General features: G+C 36.8%; 1 protein-coding gene across 1 annotated transcript; it reads left to right on the top strand.

Moving 5' to 3' along the window:
* The first annotated feature begins 13747 nt into the window (after positions 1–13747).
* LOC139117079 (ATP-dependent RNA helicase DDX19A-like) lies at positions 13748–22940 on the top strand. The gene is made up of 6 exons (XM_070679912.1): positions 13748–13791; positions 16256–16308; positions 17257–17350; positions 17951–18074; positions 18854–19031; positions 19852–22940. Exons 2-6 carry the CDS (start codon positions 16295–16297, stop codon positions 19949–19951), a joined length of 510 nt encoding a protein of 169 aa, XP_070536013.1. The 5' UTR covers positions 13748–13791; positions 16256–16294; the 3' UTR covers positions 19952–22940.
* The last annotated feature ends 1335 nt before the right edge of the window (positions 22941–24275 follow it).

Below are 24275 nucleotides of genomic sequence, written 5' to 3'. Positions count from 1 at the left end.
AGTGGCTTCTACAGCAAGATTAGGAATAGAATGGATCGGGAAGACGCATGTCACATTTGCAGATAAAATATTTTTTTGAAGACACTGAAAATAATGTAGTCTTATTTGGTGTCAATTTGTCATGAAATTTGATCAAGAAAACAGTTGTGAGGCTATGTTTTATGTAGTGGACCAACTTTAGCAAATATTTCGGCACACAGTCCATGTAGCCGACAATGAGATGCAAATGATATGCGGTTAAGGTCTCCTCAACTAACTTTCAGCTGGTTGTTCACTTTCTACTATTTTTAGCTCATATTTGGTTTTATATATAAATACCAAAATGAGCTTATATGATGAGTCCGAGTGGCGTCTGTGTCTGTATATTTGTGGGTATGTGCGGATGTATGTCCGTCACACACAAAGGCTCCCATACTGCCAAAGCTACCGTCTCAGTATTTGGTGTACAGGTAGATGTAGGGGTTGAGATGTGAATTTGTTCAAATGAACACATCAGTGTCAAAAATGTGCAAATGAGGTAAGAAAAAGGGAAATTCTGCAAATGTTCAGGAGTGTTGGCATGCCAGCATGCTACTCCACTGAGCTTGAGTCATTTCCTGTCATTGTTTATGAACTGTTACATATTAACAGACCTGCTCAAACTAAGGGATGGACCATTAGATCTTGGGAGGGGGTGGTCACAATGAAATTGTGAACACTTTTCTACAATTGTAAATTTCTAAAAAAATTTTTTTCAAATAAGAAAAGCTGTGCTAATTTTTTTTTCTGAGTAAATTTTCAGATTTATAATTTATTTTAGTTCGACGCTGTCTGAGGATACAATGTACATCCATATCACTAGCGCAAATAAGATTGTGTGCTGTAACTACAACATACATATGGCCCAGTGATTTATATTGCTGATAGATTTCGCGAAATGTTGCAGGTCATCTTTTGACAAGCTGAGAAGCGGTTTGCTAAAAAAGTGGTGAAATTTCAATATTTGTGTTTTTAGGACAATTTTTGCCCTTTTTTGATCAAAACATCTATTTCTCTGTAGCAGCGTGTCCAACTTTTGTCAACTTGTTTTTCTGGTTTAAATATTTCTTGTATTTTTTCTGGTTGTACTGTGCAGAAATCATTGTCATAACATGGAAAATAGAATTTTCCTGCACATTAATTGTTGATCTTTGGTACCCATACTGGTATGTACCAATTCTGATCAAATGTGAGCGACACCGTATAATTGCGGTATTTTTATAGTATTTTATACAAAGGCACAGACTAATTCTACCTGCAACTTCAAACTGATAGTGATTTTGTAGCTCATTCTTGACTAATTTTCATACTTTTTGGTAGCCGGTAACAGACACTTCTGTGTTCGTGTCGGCTACATGGACGATCTGCCAATATTTCATGGAGGAAACCCCATACACTGATGAGGGATTTCAATCCACAAGACGGCATATGGCAAGATGCACCATACTGTTAAAAGAGACTCCAGTTTATTTGTATTAGTTCCAATCATTTTGTTACATAAAAATAAAAAAGCTGTTATGTCATCAATTAATTAAGTAAATCATTACAACAATGGGGGCCAGCCAGGTGAAATCATGTGTAGAATGAATAAGATGAGTATTAAATGAAGGATTATATCAGATCACTTCACACAAACAGAATAAAAAAAACATTTACCACCTATCCCCCTGACCATAATATTGATTTTTAGTCAGTACACTGCATATATTTACTCCTTCCAAGGTTCGAATTTCTCAGTTATCATCGACCAATTCCCAGCGGTTGTCTGCTTTTACAACTTTGAACTTGCAGTCTACAATGTTGACTTACATTATATTTTGCTTGCAGTAATTGTCAAAATATAGTTGTACATTTTTATCTGAAACCAAAACGTTTTCAGATTTAATGGTATACATAGTATTCGCACAACTAGGAAGTAATTGAAATCTTTCTCTTTTTCTCTGACATCCAACACTGGACTGTTAACCCTGACAATTTTTTTTCAGATTTGTTTTTACAAAATTTGGATCAAAAACAGTAGCCAATGAAAAGTATTTTCGATTGGTCCAAAATTGTCAAAAACATTTAAAAATCATTAAGAATTGGTAAAATTTTGCACACAAATTTTGTTGGGAAAGTTTACAGCGCTCAAAGGGTTAATGGAGCTGTTGTAAGTTGTTTCCTTCTCACCAGTTGTTTATTTGGTGTGTATATTGTGCATTTTATCCTTGGTTCATCATCCAAACATTTCAAGCTAGGACCATCAAATTTTTACTGTTGATCAACAAAACTGAAAACTGGCTGTTTAAATGGAATTCTGCCTAAGAAAATTGAAAGTTCAAAGTTTTTTCAAAAACAATAGCACTTTTATTGAACACGTGGCAATAGGAATACCTCTTTTTGTTTGTCAGATAGAAGCAACACTGTGCCTTTGGTGGTATTTTTTTTTATAGCTCCCATATTAGCATATATGCAAATGGGAGCTATTCGTATAAGGTGGGAAAATGGTTGTCTGTATGTATGTATGTATGTATGTATGTATGTATGTATGTATGTATGTCCGTCCTTATCAAAAACACGAAAACCGCAATACCTACCGTCTTCATATTTGGTACAAAGGGGCATCGTAGGTTGGAGATGTGAATTTGTTCAAATCAAAATGTTTGGATCAAAAATATGCAAATGAGGTACAAAAATGTGAAAATCCATTGAGCTGCTGCAACTCAGGAACCAGCGGGCAGAATGTGTTGATATTTTGTGCATAGGTAGGTAGCACGAATCGTTTACAAAAATGTGAATTTTTACAGGGATATCTTTAATTTTTGTATTTTTAAGATTTTTTTTCATTTGTGGTTGAACAACTGTGCTCTTCAAAAATACATGTTGAATAATAAAAGGTTTAGAATTGTTATACCTTCTTGCCAGTGGGATTGCTCTTTGTTAACTATTTGTGGGTAAAGTTTAAATTTGGAAAGTCAATTTTCTTGATCAATTTATTTTTAACTGCGTCATTGTTGCTTATGCAAGTTCAGCCTATGTTCTATTGCGTAATTGCTGTTACGATGATAGTGTAGGACCCTATTGTTGCATGGTGAAACGATACATGTAAGGAGGGAATAGTAACAATTAATGTAATAGCCAATTTGCCAGCGTATGCACCATTGTCTAAAACAAAGTGAACGACGACGAGACGAGTGTGTTAAAGTCGACTGTGAGGAATCCGGATATTTTCCTGCCGCTGGCGCATACTTTACGATTGAGGAGGTAAGCTAATCTGTATGTCTATTAATAGCTGTTTTCAGATGTATGTTCTATCATATTTGTACATTTAGAAGTGGTGGATTGTAATTTGTGAATGATTATTGTGGCCTGTATACGGGCACTTGCCGAATCTCTGTGCGGCTAGCGGCTGTGAAATTGTTCAAAACGGCATTGCCGTGTCAAGATGTTCCTAAATGACAAAGCGGATTACTTGTTGTGAGGTTACATCTAGTGAACTGTGTAAGCATGTATTTTGATGTGAATTTGAATTTGATTTAAGTCAAAACGGCATGTCGATTATTGATGTCAGACTGACGTCTGTTATAAGCCCTAGCGAGTAGCGTTGAAGGCAACTGGTCAATTGGACCCCACGCCGATTGGACCCAAGTCAATTGGACCCAATGATAGAGAGAGATACTATTTAATCATTTCACATTTTGTTTGTCAGCCAACATCCAGTATCACTGACCAGCATTGGAAACCACTGTGATGGAAAGACTTGTATTGCATAGTTTGTTATTCCAGTCTCTGGGTTTTATATAATTGTGCAACGAAATTCACTTCGACAGTACTGGTACTCGGAGACGGTGACGTACCCGGCCCGCAGCACTAAACAGTGAAGTACAGTACGTACGGTACATTTGCATTGCCAGCTTTGGGAGCCTAGGCCGACACACGGTGGCCGTCTACGACCATGAATTGCTAGAGAACTCCAAACATAAAACTACGTATGCTAAACCAAAGCGATGCTCGAATAGTTTGTATGAGTTCATATTTGGTAAAACCTCGCGATCAATCACGGGGTCCAATTTACTTTGGTCCAATCGGCATAGGGTCCAATTGACCAGAAACCGCGTTGAATGTCTGTCTGTTCAGTTGGGAGGCGTTTGTGGTACTATACGTCTATCGTCGGTGAACTCGCTTTTGAAGTAGCGTGATTTTCATCAGTAAATGTCCCGAAATGACGGGGCGGATTACTTGTTGTGAGGTTATTTTGAGATTACGTCCAATCCGCATGTCGACCATTTTCATGTTGATGTCTGACTGATTCTGTGTGATTGTCATCAGTAAAGTCGCTTTTGAAAGGGCCGGTTCGATTTTCATTTTCTGCGTAAGGTTTACAGTGTTTACGCACGGTGCTGTCATCCGCGCAACATTACCTCTACAATCAGCCTGGTATCACGAATATCTCGATTATATTTTAGTAGATTTTTTAACTGATGTTTCGCAGCTTGAATCCTCCTAAACTTTTCAATTTTCGATTGAGTAAGAAATACTGGCCAAGACCAGCAACTAAGAACACGACGATTCAATTTCGCTGCTGCGACGGGCGGTCGGCAATTATGATGAAAACAAAGTCAGTTATAATTCTTGCGAGATCAAGACTGCCTAGCCTGTGTAAAATGCATTTATACATGTGCTTATGTACACGTGTGACGTCAAAACTCTCGCGAGAATAGCTGCAGTAAATCCGGAAGTACATGTAGTTTTAGCGGGTCATTGAGCTACCGGTCGGCGAACGACTAAAACGAACCAGTGTTTTTCTCTTGTTTTTAGCTACTATAGACTATAGTCTATAGAAGCTATTGGGATGGGTATCCGTCCGGCGTCCGTCGTCAGTCTGTATGTATGTATGTATGTATGTATGTATGTATGTATGTATGTCCGTTTGTGAGGCGTCCGTCCACTCAAATATCTTGAGAACCGCAGTACCTACTGATTTGATATTTGTTGTGTAGATGAAAAATATGATTTTGAGAAACTGTTTTTTTTAATTTTTTGATATTGTTAAAAATAGGCAAATTAATGCCAAAAGATGTTTTTGGTAAAAATCTTCTTCTTCATAACCGCTGGTCAGACAGCTTTGTTATTTGGTATACAGGTCCCTAGGGATAACCCAACTTAGATTTGTTAAAATTGTGATGAAATATGCAAATGTGTATTTTTAAGGAATTGTTTTGTCATTTTTGGTCAAAGTTTGACTTACATTGTATGTAATTCTTGTACTGTATAAACCCTATCAATTCACCCAGAAAAAAATAATTAATATGATTTTAAATAATTGAATTAATTAGGAAATCATCAAAGCCAAAATAATTTTAGTGTGGAATTATCAGAAAGTTCAACTTTTTTGACAGTTCATAGTGAATTGAGGATTAAAACATGTAAAGGCAACTTTCCTGAATCCCAACTTTGATATATTCTGAACCACCATTTATGTTATCTAAAAGAAATTGCTCATAATAGTTTGTCATGATAAGGTGGTCAAATAAATAGAGATAGAGAAAGTTCTAATTTCCATTTATGGTTGACTTGGTAAGGATAAAATAAGATTACTTTTTGAGGAAAAAAATAGAATGGTCATTAAAAGAGTGGTCAAAGTGATAGGGTTTTTATGGTAAAGCTGGGCTGTAAGATTCCTCATGTGCTATTCAGAGCAATTATGCAATCTGTGTAAACAGTGCAATGAAAGTGTAACATGATTCCTTATGATGCTTTTGATGACCTTGAACTTCTTAAGTTTCAAACATTTGTCTCTTCAGTGTGCTTTCTCTGAGTACGTACAGTCTCAACTTATTCAACAGAACTTACTTACAATGTTAATTTGAAAGTGAAAATGTGCTTGATTAATAGGATGAAAATACTGATATTAAAAGATAACAAGCTCAAGATTCTTTATAACCTGACAGATATGCTGTTTTTTTATGACGTAAATCTTGATTTAAGCAAGTCTTGTTTACTTTAATTAGAATGTAATTAACTCTCGTTTATTTGCTATTATAGACTAATATAGTCTGATGAAATATGCAAATCTGTATTTTTACGGAATTTTTTTCCATTTTTGGTCAGGCCATCCTGAAATGAGCTATCAGAGATATCCACCTTCATCATCAATACATGTGTCACATAAGGTTATTCTCTACATAACACAGCAGAGCTCTGTCAACTGTTGAGTCGCTTGTTTTTTCAAAACCGCTGGTCAGACAGCTTTAATATTTGGTTTACATGTCCCTAGGGTGACCTTAGTTGAGATAATTTCATACAGTCAGGAAATAATTAATTTTGTATCCATGTCTATTGTAGCTTCAGGGACTTTGGCCCTATGTTTCTACTTTGTCTAGATAAAAAAATATAGTTGCCTTTATTGCGATTAATCAAGGTACTCTTTCGCCACTTCGGTTTTCAAGTTTCGATGCTCGTGTCTGCGCTATATAAATAGAGTGCATATGATTAGGACGAAGTGTTTATGTGTCGATGTCGCGTCGTTGAATATCGGCACAAGTCAGTCGTGTGTAGTCGATCGGTACCACCTAGCTCGCACGTACCGGTACGTGTATTGTACCCGGTACCCGGGTATTGTAGCACCAGTTCATGCAATGAAAGGTACATGACTTGTGGGTCTGTAATAATGTAATGGAGGGTTCGAAATTCATTTTAGCTCATATTTGTGGGTTTTTTTTTTTGGGGGGGGGGTTACGTAGCTGTTGTTGGTAAATTCTTTCATTGTCAAGTTTTGTGTGAACAAGTTTAGTTTATTGTTTCATTTACGGTCCCCGAGGGACCGTGTTTCATTCTCCAAAATTTTTGTGAAAAGATGGTTGTTCTTGTTCTGACAAAGTATAGTATTTTCCCTAAGTGTGTACTAGTGATGAAAAAATGTCAATCAGCAAATAGTTTATAGCCACATTTTTAGTTGTAATTCATACTGGAGGAAACCTGCACTTTGAATTATAAAACGTGTGTGACCATAATTTACCTTTATCAAACCTGCATTTTGGTTGTTTTGGTATAACAAACATATCCCACCATACATTTCCTGCTAAATTACTCTGAATATTTACCCACACCCACTTCATATTTGATAATTAAGTCCACCCAACATCCACATGTAATTGTAACTTTAACTAACTGTTTTTAATATCTCTTCTCATTTCAGATGCACATTTTGCAAACAGCGGCAAGGCCCATCATCACGAAAAGGTGTAATTCTATCTCTCACTGGAGAATGACATGTCCTCAACCACCTACAAGATATACCCAAACAAGCAAAGATCCTATTAAGAAAACTCAAAATGGACCCTTTCAATAACACCGAATCCCAACTACAACAAGAAGTAGCAGCATTTTGTGATGGCTGAGAAATTAATTTCAAGGCTAACACCACCAATACCATCATTGCCATTAAGAGCATAGAATCTACATAAGCATGAAAACATCCAAATATTTTCTATAAGACACAAACACAATTCAAATTCAAATAGTCACTATTACAATCATTGTTGATGCATTCTAAGACAAGTTCATTTATTTTATATAATAGTGCATACATATCCTCACAGTGAGTAGTATTGTACTTTCAATAGTTACACATCAAAGCCCATACGCTAGCCCCTATTAGTTTTGAGAAAATCTTATTCTTTAGATCTTTCTTTCTTTCTTTCTTTCTTATTCTTCTTTCTATTGTTTGCCAGCCCACATCTAAAAAAAACCTGTATGTACACTTCTCAAACGTAGCAGAGTGTTTAGAGGCGATGAGAGATGGTGAACATCTTGAAATTTTAACAAGTTACCAGATTTACTTTTCACAAAACCCAACAGGGCTTCTCCCAATGACTTACAGGTCTGGGCAGTGTGAAAGTTTTATACAGCACACATGACTTCAAAATTTGATTTTCCAATAATAGCAATTTAATCTCTTAAAAATCTTAAATTCCAGAACAAAAAAATTGATTGTGCTAAAATTTCACTCAAATCCCTGGCACCCATATTAGTTTTTACAAAATGCTTGGCTCTGCCAACTCTGCTTGCAGCTTTTATTTACACTTTGTTCCTTGTTTTTTAGCTCCCATAGCCATATGTATATATGGCAATGGAAGCTATTCTTATAGGCTAGGGAAATGTCTGTATGTATGTATGTCTGTATGTCTGTATGTCTGTCCGTCAACATCAAAAACTCCAAAACCGCTGTACATTTCATCTTGATATTTGGTGTGTACATGGATGATGGGCTGTAGATGAGATTTTGTTCAAATGAAGTTGTCATTGCCAAAAATATGCAAATTAAGTGAAAAAATGTAAAAACAGTCAAAATTGGAAAAACTCAATAACCACTGAGCAGATTACATGAAAAATTAGCATGTAAGTACTTTGGGCTGACATGAAATGATTGTGCACATCTTGGGTCAGTATCTTGGACTTGCTATTTTTCATGAATTTTTTTGTAATTTTCTCCCATTTTTGGTCAAAAAATCTTCTTCTCTGAAACCACAAGTCCGATTGATTTGAAACTTGGTATGGAAGTGCATAGGAGTGACCTTTCCCAAATTTGGGCAAATCGTGGTGAAATTTGCATATTTTAGTTTACACGTCCATAGACTCCCATGTATAAGGCAGATCTCCATAGACTTCCATGTATAAGGCCACGAAAAATAAAAATTTAGTTTCTCATCGTATTCATATTGCAAAAAGGATGCAGTGACACAATTTTTAGTCCCCATGGATGAAGTCCAGTGGGCTTATAGATTGGGTCGTCCATCCGTGAGTCCATCCGTTCATGCAGATATCTCGGATATTTTGACAAAATGTGCAGATCTCCATAGACTTCCATGTATAAGGCCACGAAAAATAAAAATTTAGTTTCTCATCGTATTCATATTGCAAAAAGGATGCAGTGACACAATTTTTAGTCCCCATGGATGAAGTCCAGTGGGCTTATAGATTGGGTCGTCCATCCGTGAGTCCATCCGTTCACGCAGATATCTCGGATATTTTGACAAAATGTCATGTGACCTTGATGACCTTTGATCTCAAATATACATATTTGTCCATAACTCAGTTACCACAAGTGCTACCACCCTTCATATAAGGTATGATGGGACACCTTATGACGTCACATATTGTACCTCATTAATTATGCACATATCTAATATTGAGCGAGCCAATAGAGCTAGAGGTCTGATTTTTGGTATATAGGGATAACTTAGCAAAACAATTTTTTTGACAAAATGTCACGTGACCATTTTGACCTTTGACCTCAAATATACATATTTGTCCACAACTCAGTAACCACAAGTGCTACAGCCTTCATGTATGGTATGATGGGACACCTTATGACGCCACATATTGTACCTCATTAATTATGTGCATATCTAATTTTGAGCAAGCCAATAGAGCTAGAGGTCTGATTTTTGGTATATAGGGATAACTTAGCAATACAATTTTTTTTGACAAAATGTCACGTGACCTCGGTGACCTTTGACCTCAAATATACATATTTGTCTATAACTCAGTAACTACAAGTGCTACAGCCTTCATGTATGGTATGATGGGACACCTTATGACGCCACATATTGTACCTCATTAATTATGTGCATATCTAATTTTGAGCGAGCCAATAGAGCTAGAGGTCTGATTTTTGGTATATAGGGATAACTATAGGAGAGAAATTTTTTGACCAAATGTCATGTGACCTCGATGACCTTTTACCTAAAATATATGTTTATGTCAATAAATAAGTAACCACAAGTGCTATGTCCTTTGTATTTAGTTGGATGGGAGACCTTATGACAACACAGGCTTTACCTCATTAATTATGTACACATCTAATTCTGGGCAAGCTAATAGAGCTAGAGATCTGATTTTTTGGCATATAGGGATTAATTAGCAATATAATTTTTTTTTCAAAATGTCATGTGACCTCGATGACCTTTGACCTTGATTATACATGTATATGCATATCTCAGTAACCGCAAGTTCTATACCTCCAATTTTGATAGGATATTAGACCTTAAGATGTCACATCTTGTACCTCATTTATAATGCGCATATGTATTTCTTGGCTGGCCAATACTGCCAGAGGTCTGATCTTTTTTCCCGATTTAGAACCATAACTTAGACATGCCTCATGTATTTCAAATTGGGAACAACGACATAGACCTATGTGCCCATAGATCTCAACATATACACTCCAGTGATACTTCTTAATGACCACATTTTCCTGCCCCATCAAGACTAATACTCCTATTACAAGTGGGGACTATGTCATTGTAAATGACTTGTTGAGTTAATGGTTGTATCACAGTATTCGATATATCTAATTCTGTATTTTTTCCATTTTATATTCTGAATAAATACATTAAACATATTTCACTGTCTCCAGTACATTACATTTACAGTACATTTACCAATGATTTTGACGATGAGATACACTGCTACTGATACAGCTGGATATTGATACACTACCTAATTAGGTTTGTCAGTTTGCTCGCGAATTTACCCTTTTAGTGGTCAACTTTTACAGCTTTGCGCCAACATCAGACAGACTAAAACAGCAGGTGACGCAGCAAGATGTCTGTAAACTAATTTACTATGTAGTATGTTTATATCTTTACAGCAGCTATCAGTTTCAATGGTGACACACACAGAGACTGGTTGCCAAGTTTTACAAGCAGTTCAAATTCACGGAGAGGTGGTAAAAGAACGATGTTACTGCAAATTTAGACTCAGAGGACAGTGTTCTTTGTAGTTGAATATCAATAAAGTTCACGACTTCAAAAATAATAGAGTGATGTGTGATGTGATGCATTTTTTGTCTGGTTCAACGTCTGTTTGTACAAATGTACAGATCATTACGCCAGTGAAACTGATAGCTGCTAATTATGTGTCAGCGTATGTATACAAAGCCCCACCATGGCTGGCAATACCAGAACATCTCGTTGTCTGAGTTTTATTAGACTAGAAAGTTGCTGACTCAAAGCCCTGACTTCCAGACATTGCTATCGCTACTCAAATGTTCTGATTCTTTCAGATCGATTTGTGTTGTTAGTTTTAGATTTTGTTTGAAGTCATGAACTTTATTGATATTCAACTACAAAGAACACTGTCCTCTGAGTCTAAATTTGCAGTAATGTCATTCTTTTACCACCTCTCCGTGAATTTGAACTGCTTGTAAAACTTGGCAACCAGTCTCTGTGTGTGTCACCATTGAAACTGATAGCTGCTGTAAAGATATAAACATACTAGATATTAAATTAGTTTACAGACATCTTGCTGCGTCACCTGCTGTTTAAGTCTGTCTGATGTTGGCGCAAAGTTGTAAAAGTTGACCACTAAAAGGGTAAATTCGCGAGCAAACTGACAAACCTAATTAGGTAGTGTATCAATATCCAGCTGTATCTCATCGTCAAAATCATTGGTAAATGTACTGTAAGTATTTTCACTTCATGCACTTTATCCCTTTCACACATGTTCAAATATCTGACCAGAGAACAAACACTAAATAGTCCAGGATGGGAGCTACAGTGTCATTGACGCTATTTTTAATGGCTTGCAGAAATTGATATTTATTACTGATGTTATTATTGCTAATTTTTGTTTTGCGGAAGTCAGGCACACACCTAGCTATCCTCTGGATTCTCTTGAATATCACAGCACAGCTGAATCAGCCACTATGCTGCTTGTTCAAAAAGCTATTTTCAGGTGTTAATATAGCTAACTGACTGCTAAGTTAGGTGAACTAGTATTGTAGAAATTGCAAGTTCAAGCCCCATAAAAATCAATGCGTCAGCAAGACTGCATCAAAGTTGACAACACTTACTGTACATTTTCTTCACAAATTTAGATTAAGGCCATCAAGAATAATAAATAGGTTTTTTACCACAGGAAAACGTTGATTTATTCACTTTCATCCTTTTAACCTTAGAAAGTTTGATCATGTAAGATTGTGCTGTTACAGAGTTGCAAAATGTAATATTACAAGTTGTAACGTTGAATTGTTAAAATGAATAAAATGTGGGAAAGTAAAGAAGATTCTGTGTCACTGTTGTTCCTGTCTTGTTTCACCATCACAAATACGAAAGAAGACTTTAAACTTTAATGAATTCACACCCCCAAAGCTCTACCACAACAACAGTTATTGTGATTTTTCACCATCATAAATAAAAAAGTGAGATTTTAATGAATTAACATCCCAATGCTCTGCCAAAACCAAAAAATTGTCATTTTTTAGGCAAAACATGATACGTTTCACCGGTAAGGCCATAGACTTTTCCGTTTTTAAAGTCTATGGTAAGGCCTGTAAGTTCAAGGCTACCTCGTTTTCTGACGAGAGAGGCAACCACAGAGGGCGTACATTACACTTGCACTCCTGCGACATGTTTGCATACTGCGTGGGTGCGCGCTTACTGGTTAATGGTTTACCTGTAAACCATGGTCTACAGGTATTTCACTACATTACCGGACATTTGCATAACAAAAAGCGTACTCTATTGCTTTATCACATGCTAGTATCTGGCTTTCGAACCACTAGAATTATGCAGATTATCATAAGAAGTGCAATGCATGGTGGGTACTTGGAATATACCATTTCACATATAGGTCGAGAATACTGCTGAGACAACTCTCCAATTCGTCTCCAATGCAATAAATCACTGAGCTTCGATGTCGAGGCAGTCGTGCGCATGACATTGGCAGCATATTTTCATATTTCATGTATTTCTCTCGAATAGAAGGTTTAGCTTTGATGGATTCGCTTACATGTTTCTGTTTGACTGTTTGTTCTGGCTGTGGCAGTTCAAATTTGGTGACTTATTTTTACCTCATGACTGCACATGGCCATGGAGACGTTCTCGGCCACACACTGGTGCTAGGACAAGGACTGGGAGTGTTCTGTCAAAGCCATGGAGCTACCAAAGGAGGTACAGCTGAAAAGTGGCCCTGCATACAGGTCTGTGTGTTCCCGGCGTTACACGGCCTCCACCACAGGCCGTATAACGCCGGCAACACTCAGACCTGTACGCAGGGCTAACACATATGATGCCTGTGTAACACCGGCGGAGAAGGCCCACGTAGACCGTGTATGTACACTGGACATGTGGACACGGACATCGGACAGGTCACAGGTGTATGTATACTACACGGCAACTCCACGGACCTGCGGGACATGGACAGCGATCATCGACATTGGGGCGTGATCGCATCATGAAGAAATTAAGCGGTTTGTAACATTGTCCTAACCTCTCAAACATACGAATGTAGTACAGTATTACAATCATTTGGAAAACCACTGCAACCGATGCAACTGCAGAATTTACACTCCACACGAAAAGCATTCGGTTGAACTTTTTTTTAGTTGTTGACATGGCCATGGAGGTAGAAAAGAAGACATCCATGACATGACCTAGATCATAGAGCTGCCTAGATAAAACTCATCGCGAAATTATCGACGTACCCATACCCGTAGGAGACAGGTCCAGCGTGTTGGGTCAGTCACTAGATAATTTGTGTACTGTTTATTGAAACGCAGCGTATCAGATCATCGAGAAATGTGATTGTGGTTATAGAAGTTGACAGATAACGAGGCGTGGCGAATGAATTGACGAATGTCCCTCCCCTCGGTCCACTCACCCTGGTGGTAGTGGTTCGATCTGTCCACTAGGCAAACACGGCCGGCGCGAAGTCAGGACTTCGTATAGTCCTTGTCCCAAATTCACTGGACTGAGTGGTAGAGTCACCGAAATTTAGAAGTTATTGCAGGTAAGTGTATCGTATTTCGGTATCGTAAAAATACTTGAAAATTTCAAAATTCACCAGTATCCATATCCTTTGAGCTTATAATATATTTTTTTTAAATTTTGCATTTATCTGTATATGTTTTGGTAAACTTGCGTTTTCTGCTGACGGTCTGAGCATGGTAGCTCCTACTCCTGGCCCAGCGTACATATATGATAGTGTTTCTTTTTATGGTTACACTTGAAGTTCGTTAAAAAGTCATAGGAGATGGTGAAACAAATTAGTTAAGAGTAGTCAAGCAAAGGATTTTAATGAAGAAATGGCATAATGTTTGCCTGCAGAAACACTGAGGTAGACCGTGTTTTGCAGGGTGGACTTGGCGTGGGACCTCTTCGCGTTGTTTTCTGAAGGTTCCTAGTAGTATTAAACCGACAAAATAACAAAAACTATGGTTGTAAGAAGTTAAAACTGGCTTGTGCCGATTAAGTATTCAACTGTGAAGAGAATGCGTAAGTTGCGAGTGACCGACTTCTCCTGGCCGACTTCTCCAACTGGCCGAGTTGGTCGACGCCGGCGCGGCGCTGGCCGAGTTCGCAACTGGGCCGACTTCTCCCTGCGTAATACGTTACAACTGTCACACAGACCTGTACGCAAGGCTAGGTAGCTCCACGATCTGAGTCAGCGGCCAGAATCATATATAATCATATTACACAGATTGAAATTTTAAGTTTATGAACAGCCGTCAGCATGCAAGTGGTACCTCTATCCATTTTTTCGTAACATTTTTAAATGTGAAAAATTACAGTATACATTGAACCAGTCTAAATTCGTCATACATGGCTATTGATTAGTGTTAAATGACTTTGCAGTTGGAAATGACGAGCCAAGCAAGGCTGAGTATGTTTGGTAATTTCTCTCCAATCCTTTAAAAACAAACGTTTCTCATCTTGAGGGGTGCTTTCATCTTGGCACAGAATCATTATCGGAGCTCAGGGAGAAAGAGTAATCATGCCGAATAAAAAGTCGGTTTGATAAAAATACCCCATGAAATGATAGTAACCACTGTAATGGTACATTACATCACAATTCATTTTCCATAGCATGAAAGTAGGAAGATGATTTCTTAGGCATCTAAGACATGTGTATAATCTTATTTGGTAGAGTGTTTGTATTGTAGCTAGACTTGGTTCAAGTCGGTGAATTTTTAATCATTTATAATAGTTTCTCTTGTGTCTCTCCTATTTCGTACAAACCTATTCGGAATTTGGTAGCACAGGCCAGGTTTTCACAGCGATTGAATGCGTTACCTTTGAGTCTGCGCAGTGTAGTGAGTTAGTTTCCGCCGGTTTCACTGACTTGGACTTCTTGCAAAGTACCGGCAGCCAGACGGACTGTGTACACAGTGATGTCAAGCAAATACAAAATGATTGACGGTTCCAGCCATTATTCTGGCCAATAAGGAGAACGCATGAACTTAGTGTTAGTGGCGTTGAATAGGACACTTTTGCTGGGCCTTTGATTTTTGCATGGAACAAGCCGTTCGACAACTTCTTCTTTGGTCCTGATGGTTGATCATGTAGATCACTGTAGTCGGAACTGCTGGAGCTTTTCAGCAGAGTTGATGCCGAATGCTGCATGATCTGCAACTCACATGAGTGTACAGAAAGGGGTCAAGATTTGTACCGACAGCAAACTCTATTTCTTCACAGGACATGTCTTTTTTCCATCCTTGAATAAACGGCGACGATTATCGCATTTTGCAACATGGGCCCCACAAACAACAGAGATATTTCCACGCGTTTTCGGTGACACAACAGAGGTCGTGCTGACTTTTCTAGGAGTGATCGCACTCGACATCTTATGAATAATATATAAGTAAATAAAAACATCATCTCATGAATAATTTATAGCAACGCAAACCCTACAGGAAAGCCAAGTCTGTGATTCCGGGTGAAACTCTTCTGTATAGCGTTCACCCGACTCATCGTGTCCACTCCACTCACGCGCGCGTTTCACATGAAAGCAAAATACAAATCATTGCGTTCACTCCACTCAAATATTTACAAATCACGGACTTGAACCAAGTCTATATTGTAGCAGAAGCAACATCTAAATGTATTTTGCTCATCAGAGTACAGGCAGGGATTTGTCTGAATAAGGGTAAAAGGAGGCAGACAAAACTTGTTTAGCCTGTCATATTCCTGATTTATGTCAAGAAGTCTGTGTCACAACTCATTAACTCATTAATATTCATGTTGAAGAGGTCACTTTTGCAGGTATGTACATGTTTGTATAGTCTTTCCACAGCTGTGTGACATATACTATTGAATTGAATAAATTAACCTTTTTTTCAGGCAGGTTGTTTAAATGATAATCACTTATATTTGATTACAACTCCACTGAACTACAGCCATTGCAAAAAAATCTCCTCTTTCGATTATTTTAATCTATTTACCAACAACAAGATATTTCTCAATGACCCTTACAGATTGGTTTTGAGAATAACAAAGATTCTATTTATCTACTTATGGCAATGCAAAGGTAAGCTTACTTAGAAAAGATATTTGTTTTGTAGAAGACTTCATAAAGTTTATCAAGAATAACAATGATACCTATCGCATGATAACATCTCTGCTTCATCCTTTCATGTACTTTAGCAGTGAAATGCTTTTTGTACAAAATTGTCACAAGAATGCTATGGAACTTATTAGTTTGAGGCTTATTAAAAACTTTTTTGCCCGAGAAACACTCCTTCTGTGAGTCCAAGATTCAAGCATTATTTCATTTTCAAGAAGTGTATATCATGCAAGGATAACTAAATCTGATATTCAATATTATATTATACCAGTATATTGATGGCGCAAATACAGCGATCTGATTGGTTGAACCGTGGTATGTTGGTGATATACCACGGCTAGCATATGCTCTATTTCTCAGTTTGAGCAAAAATCTGTTTTTGTCGTTCCTCGCCAGAATTTCAATATACTGTTATGATATAATAGCAATAAATCACACCCAGCAACGGTATACCACAAGATTTTGACCAGTTCACTCCATATATGCACTTGCTATCGCTCGTGCATATACCGGTATGTCGTGAACTGGTCAAAATCTCGTGGTATACCGTCGCTGGGTGTGCTTTATTGCTTAAATAGATACTGATTTTAAGACAACTGACGAGATTTGATTAATGACATATCAAAATCAAATACAGGAAATGAGTTAAGTTTAAGAAATTTTTAACTACAGGGTCATTGTGTAGAGAGAAGCGACTGACTTCGTAAATTCACAAATCAAAATGTGTTTTTGATTTCCCGAGAGATGATAGAGGATCAACAATTTATAATGCCTGTGAACATGTCCAGCTCTCAATATATGTTGGTATGTCCCCAAAGTCCAGCAAGGTGTGGAAGATCCAAATACATGAAAATGGTGTGGAAGGATTCTGAGTTTGATCCTAAACTTTTACGTCTTCAAATTGTCTTTCAGGAACACTATCAATGGAGGGTCTTTCCTTGAAATGGAATGGAATACTCGAAACAGATTGCTTAGATCAATTAATATAATGGATGTGTGTCCACAGGTGGGAGATTTGTTCTTGATTTTCGGAATTTTGCTAATTTTGGCTATTATAAGCATGACATTTTCATTATCTGTGACTCAGTGCAATGGGCTAGGACATCTCAGAAACTGATCAGGAACCCAAGCATATATAACAATTGAAACAGGGTTCATTCTTGTCACATCTTTCAGACTTGGAAGAATTGTAATCAATTTACACAAATGCTTAAATAACTCTTCTATTTATATGTTGATCATATTGCTAACAAATTTTAGTAATCGCATTGGTCTTAATAATGATTTCACACTGTGGAAACTGTGTTTGATTATAAAATAATTTCTTCTATAATGAATGTAATGCAAAATAAAAGATTTCACAAAACTGTTTTTGAAACATATTTTTGTATTTCAACTTCATATTACAGTGCATTATATTTCTATGTTATTAAAAATACCAATATTTACATAAGTATTATGAGTGAAGTATTTTATTGTGAAAATCGTGTGTACGTAATTGATTTCTTTCCATCACAAAGTGTTGCCACCGCTGGTTCATCTCAAGGATGGTAGTCAATGAAACATGATAAGTGATTACACATTTACCCAATTTCCTTTAACACAGATCCTGATTGTTGTTCATGCCCCATTTTTTGCTGGGTTGATACACGGATTTCTCCTCGGACTTTACGATGGACGAAACTTTGACAACGTGATCATAGAAGACGCTCTCCATGGTAGTAGAAGAAGTAAGTTCTTTAACTTTTTCCGTTATTTTAACCGCGAGGTTATGTTAAAAGCACATCCAAAAATTACGGTGCAGTACACAAAAACAGGCTGATATGGAATTACTGTTTTGCACACAATTTTCAGATAATTACATTGTACTGAGTATATTGCTTTTTAGTAATTAAGTGCTCTCTCAAATAACAACCCATAAAATAATAGGAACTGTAATTTGTCATACGAGTCAAGAGCTCTGCTCTTTTAAAATCAAGGATTGATGATAGTGTAATGTACATACATTTACTCTTTGATAGTGTATTTCATATCATACTGGAACCATCAAAATTTTTTGAGGTTGGTAAGTTGTAATGCTTGACATATTGTAGAGTTATATGTCAATGTGATCTTTTTTTAAAAAGTGGGAAATTTCTTTGGAAGTATACAGTGCAAAGATTCACCCGTAACAAGTCCAATACATATGCCACCAACAAGTTGGTTAAACCCAGTGGGGCATAACATGACCAATACCTATATGTTGCATTCTCATAAAGTCCGTAAAGACTTAAAATGTTTGAAGGTTCCGAAAACAAAGATCCTGTAAACATGATTTGGACAGACTTCTTCTGCTATAATATGCCATGCAAACTTGAAGTAGCTGAAAGTACTAGCTTTTAGTGATGTGCTGGGCAAGATAATGGTATACTTATGCAGTCCAATTAAGAGAAGATATGAACAATTACTCATGACTGATAGTGATGCACATGTATCTTAGAACCTGAAGAATTAATTCTTTTTCCATCAGTGCCAAGAGGACAGAAAATCAGGGCTCACATCATTATTGGCACTCCTGGCATAATTTTGGATTATGCACAGAAGTACCAGTACTTCGAATTGTCTAAGATCAAAGTTCTCATCGTTGCTGGTGTGGATAAGTTAATCCCCATCCAAGGATATCCCAATCAAGTCATCAGGATCAGAAGGTAGGTCTGAATTCCATTTCTTAGCTTCTCAGTAAAGTGGTGCTGAATGCATTCTTGTGATCACCAGGGTGTATCCTGAGTTTATAGGGCTAACATAATATTGTATCATGAAGAATCCTGATTTTCCGCTGCCCTCTCAAAAAGCTGCAAATTGCAAGAAAAAGTAGCTAGCTGGGCAACAAAATTTTTGCCTCACTTAGCCAAACATTTGAAATCAAAAGTAAAACAATATCACCAATTCGCGGTAGCTTGATGCATGACCAATCTCACATTTTCTATACAATGGTCAGGCTTCGACTACTCCACTTGTCACTTGTCTATAACTTTGCTAAGGCATACGCAGTAATTTATTGGCTTTTGGATTTGCATTACCCCGCTGTTAACCCAACAGTCTGCTGAAGTTCATTCCTTCTGTTAACGTTCTTATGATGGTAATGAAAAAGCTCACAGACTTTTTGGCAAGTTTAAACCATACAGTTATATGCTACTTTGGTCTTATTATCTCTGTGACCGTAGTAAACATACTCACAAGTCTGTATTTGTCATGACATTTGTAACACACACAAAATGAATAAAATTGGAGCATTGAGTAAGAACAAACAAAGAGTCGCAGGCACATGTTGTAAGGCAATTTTACCCTAAATATGATAGTTGGACTCATATGTGTGAATACAGGGAGACTATGATGGCGAGACCATTTCATATACCGGTAGAGGGAATACAATATCTGGAAAGTGTAATGAAATTACATGAGCAACGAACTTAAATACTTTTTTGTGTTATATGTTACTTTTAATTGAAGTCAATTGTCTTTCCACAGGAAACTTGTGTTCGACACCAAGATTTTGCTTTTCTCTCAAACAGAGAGTGTCGAAGTAAATGAGCTAGCTGCAAAAATCAGGCTCCCTTACTTACCGTGAAAGCAATGTCTGGGAAAAAGTAAGTTGGACCGTCTGTATAGTTGGAAAAACTTTGTGTGTGGACATTTAACACATTTCAATGTTTTCCAAATTTGTCTAATATTATTTTGACATCAATATGAAATACTGAATCAGTGTTTGCGCTAGCGCTCGCCACACTTGCAAAATGCTAATAAAACTCTCATTTGGCGAAAATTTTTTGAAAGTCATCACACAAGCCACACTTGCGAATTCAATTTTTCGCCCCAAAATTGTTTGGACACATCGTCGGATCAATCACTCAACTACAATCGCCTCTGCACTATTACTTCCGGGTGCTGGAAGCGACCCAAATACTCCGTTCACCAGAATAGGAATATATATTTTACAGGGGTGAGCAAATCACTACCCCGCACTCATGGGCTAGCAGTTTTTACCGCCGGGCAAGTAATTTTTGGTACCTCTATTAGCCCGATCGACTAGCGTATAATAATGTAGAAGACAGCTGAGGACAGTAGCAAAGTCAATCGGGAGCAAACGACATGTAGAAACGCATTGCCTGCAGCAAAATGAACAAAGAGACGGACGTTTCCGAGCCTATGTAACTGACATAAAATTCCTCACCCAGGTTCGATTTCAAAGAATGTATGCAATTCTGGGATGAAGAAGACAAATTTCTAAGAAATTGCAACTTGAATTTAATCTCGGAACAAAGACAAACAATCCATACGATTAGACGTCAAGCTCATACGTAAAAATTCAACTGATGTGGGTCTACATGTATACACTGTGATTCAAGGCTGTACGTAGCAGCACGCAAAAACACAGACCTTTCAACGATAAAAATAAACAATATAGCAATGAAATTTGTCGTAGTCATGAGTGAAATTCTTCAAATAAAAGAATCATCCGTTTGGATCATGCTGTCACAGATGAAATCTCTCTTATCAAGAAAGAAAAGAAACGTCCATCTCGACGTTGAGATAACCGGACTGGCATACAGCTATGGCGGATATGACATCAAAAAAGGACTCTTCTATTAGGGAAGAGGGACCGAGGATTAAAAATACCGCAAATAAGTTTGGTTTTACTTGCAGTACAGTCACTTTAACTTCCACTCTCCATTACTTTATTATCCTTTTTTGCTTTCTTTCATCAGTAAGGTAATCTTATCAAACCTAATGGGTTTGTAAACGTTCGTGATATTTGCTAACCCCTTTCAACAAATAGTCCACTCATCATGACCGTCCATGCTTTTTAATACAACACATATGCATGTAGGAGTCAACCACCATCGTCGCATCGGATACTGCGATCACATGACATGCTATTTTGTGCGGGTTTTGTCGTTGTTGCTGTTGTTGTAATTTCATTTATTTCCGCAATTATTACCGGTACATAGTTATCAAGGAGCAGAATGCTTCCAATGCATAGGGTTATTGTGTTCACAGAGAAATTCACACGGAGCTCCCGAGGTTGTAAGAAAGCACAAAAGCATAGTATAGTGATATCGTGTATAAACGGTCATGCTCTCCGCTAATAAAATAACTGATTTGTATCTTCAAAGACAAGGAAAAAAAAGTCTGTGGTATTTTGCTATAGCTTTTGGTACACAAGTTTCATAAATTTAGGTAAAAAATCTTCATGTCAGACGCAATTTTTCAGCTGGAGAGCATGTGAGGCAGTGAAACCACAAGTCACAGGCAGGCCAGTTGAAACAGGCTGTATAAGCTAGCAATTTTTTTGTCTTCTAGCCCAGGGACTAGTGAGTTAGTGACTTAAAAATGATTTGCTCATGAAGTGTGTTTAGAAATGTTCCAGTGACGTCCAACATTGTTTACTTTGAATAACAGAGTCACATCAGTTGCACATCTTTGTGTTTTTAGTAAAATATTTGCGTGGCTAATCAATTTTTGCTGTGGCTAATGTTTTTTTGCATGAATTAGCAACACCAGGAGAGCGTGGCTAATTTGAAAAAAATCCTAGCGCGAACACTGCTGAATGTGCAACTTGCAAGCTAACCTCAGACACCATGCATGGTTTGGTGTTTTCCCTTCATCTGAGGAGTAGTGTCTTTTATCAAAGTTTCATCCTCATCATTGCCTGTATGCTAGTGTACCTGTGGCCAAATACCATAAGAAACAAATGGCTAAATATTGTCTAGGAGCATAAGCCCATACATGGGTAACAGTGGCTATCGCCTCATTGACAGTGAGAACACCTTCACAATTATAACTACACTAAAAATTTTCTTGGATAATTAATCCTTGCAGATGCCTAATGCTTCAGAACTTTTCTGCAAATTCATGCTTTGGCAGGTATATCTGACAGTCATTTCACTGAGTGAGAGAGTGAAATAGAGAGAATGAACTGATGCTTCAAGAAATATTATTCTTTGGATAGAAACTTGTATAATGAAACATGATTGTATTCAGAATTTCCCCTATGCCAACGACATAAAACTGATTGTTTACATCAATGCAAATCACATACCTTTAATATAAACAAGGTAATGAAATTTTTGTTAACTCTGATTGAAATTTTGATACAGGTGGCCTGACAGTGATACAGAATTTGAAGACCTTCTAGCAGTACTTGGCCACCAAGAACACAAGAACACAAGGGACCGATTCATCCTTAACAGTACTATTAGATTTAGACACGTGTGCATTTACTTGTGGCCCCTACTTTTATCTTTGTGCCAAAAAAAAAAATCTTGCTGTTTGTGCTGTACATACAAATACTGGTAATTATTTGTAATTTACTGTGACTTGTATAATTTTTTGATGGCAATTATACATGTCACATTTGAATTTTAGAGATGAGCATGAAAACATAGTTTATTTATCTGGAGTCATGTCATTCTCAAGGAAAGAAAGTACAATGGTTTGTTTTTATCATTTTGATTCTTCCTTTGGTCGGTTAGTTTAGATGTTTCTTACCATTCTCTTCAGAAAAACCAGCAAATCTTCCTATGGGAAATTACACTTGACACCTGTAGAAGGGTAAATGTTGCATCATGTCTTGGAGTATATTCCCATTGAAGTGAAATATTTCATATAAATTACTCTGCTCATTGATCAGAAACAAAAGCAGTTTTAGTTGCTATTACTGTGCTTTTTGTCAATCATGAAATGTATTTGTTACAAATACAAGAAACTTTGGAAAATTTCTGATTTAGCTGTGCTTTCAATATGTTTGCATAGCAAATTGAAATTAATGTCTGTTGATGACCTGAAGGAGGATCACAGGCGGCTCAAAATTTTGTCAGAGTGACGAATCTTGATGAGACTTCATGTGCCAATGATAATTATGTATATTTTATATGAACAGCCTGATGTACAGAATTTTTACATATTACCAAAAGCTGTGTGAGTAGAAAATGTACATGTAGTCGATCAAACAATTACATTTTACATGGAAAAAATGACATCTTCTATGCATGACTTTAATAGTCAGTACATAGATCAAGGTTACAATATGTACATTTACATGCATGTTTCATTTTTTTAAATGAAAGTAAAGTGTGTATAATTTCACATTTACATGCATGTTTTATTTTTCTAAATGAAAGTAAGGTTTGCATAATTTCAAATTTACATGCATGTTTCATTGGCGGTATTTTTAAATGAAAGTAAAGCTTGTATAATTTCATCTGCAAATAAATTGTATATTTTAATTTCATAATCAGGAATTTCAAATTTTGATAGATTAATAGAAAATTGAAAAGCTGCTCAACGTGATATTTAAGACTAAAACAATGTCTTTTAACTATCATGGCCTGTACCATGTACAATCTACCTACTCAAAATTGTTTTTGTTTGTTTGCATTTCAATAAATAGCATTTAACTTTTACTTAAGTTTTTTTGTTTGCTCACACAGAGCAAGTAAATAAAAAGTTCATACTTGATCACCCTAAAGCCTACAAGCATGCTACAAGAAATACAGAGTTTTCATTTTGATTAACTGTTCTTGCTTATCTAAACTTCTCTTTTCTCAGACCTTGTTCAGGGTTCCTTTTCTGGGGTAATATGTCCTGAAAAAGAATTTGTATTACATATTTCTGAAGTTTTCTGATTGCTTGGTCTCGCACAGAAAAAGAAAAAAATGGCAAAAACTTAAGGTACTTGCCTTCCCAAAGATTACCTATGTGTATCGACAAAAACACTCTTAATTTTTGTTTTTGCTTAAAGCACTTGCCATTCTGAATTCCAGTTTTGTCAGGCCTTACTTGAATATGTAATTTGAGTGTGATTTTGTTTCATTGTCTTGGTACCTTATATCTATTCATTAAATATACTGCAAGCTCTTTATGTCAATATATTGGCTTTCAATTTTCCTGTC

The sequence above is a fragment of the Ptychodera flava genome, chromosome 18 (genome assembly GCF_041260155.1).
Source record: "Ptychodera flava strain L36383 chromosome 18, AS_Pfla_20210202, whole genome shotgun sequence".
Lineage (NCBI taxonomy): Eukaryota > Metazoa > Hemichordata > Enteropneusta > Ptychoderidae > Ptychodera > Ptychodera flava.
The sequence above is the reverse complement of the archived record's forward strand: the minus strand, read 5'-3'. Positions and strand labels throughout refer to the sequence as shown.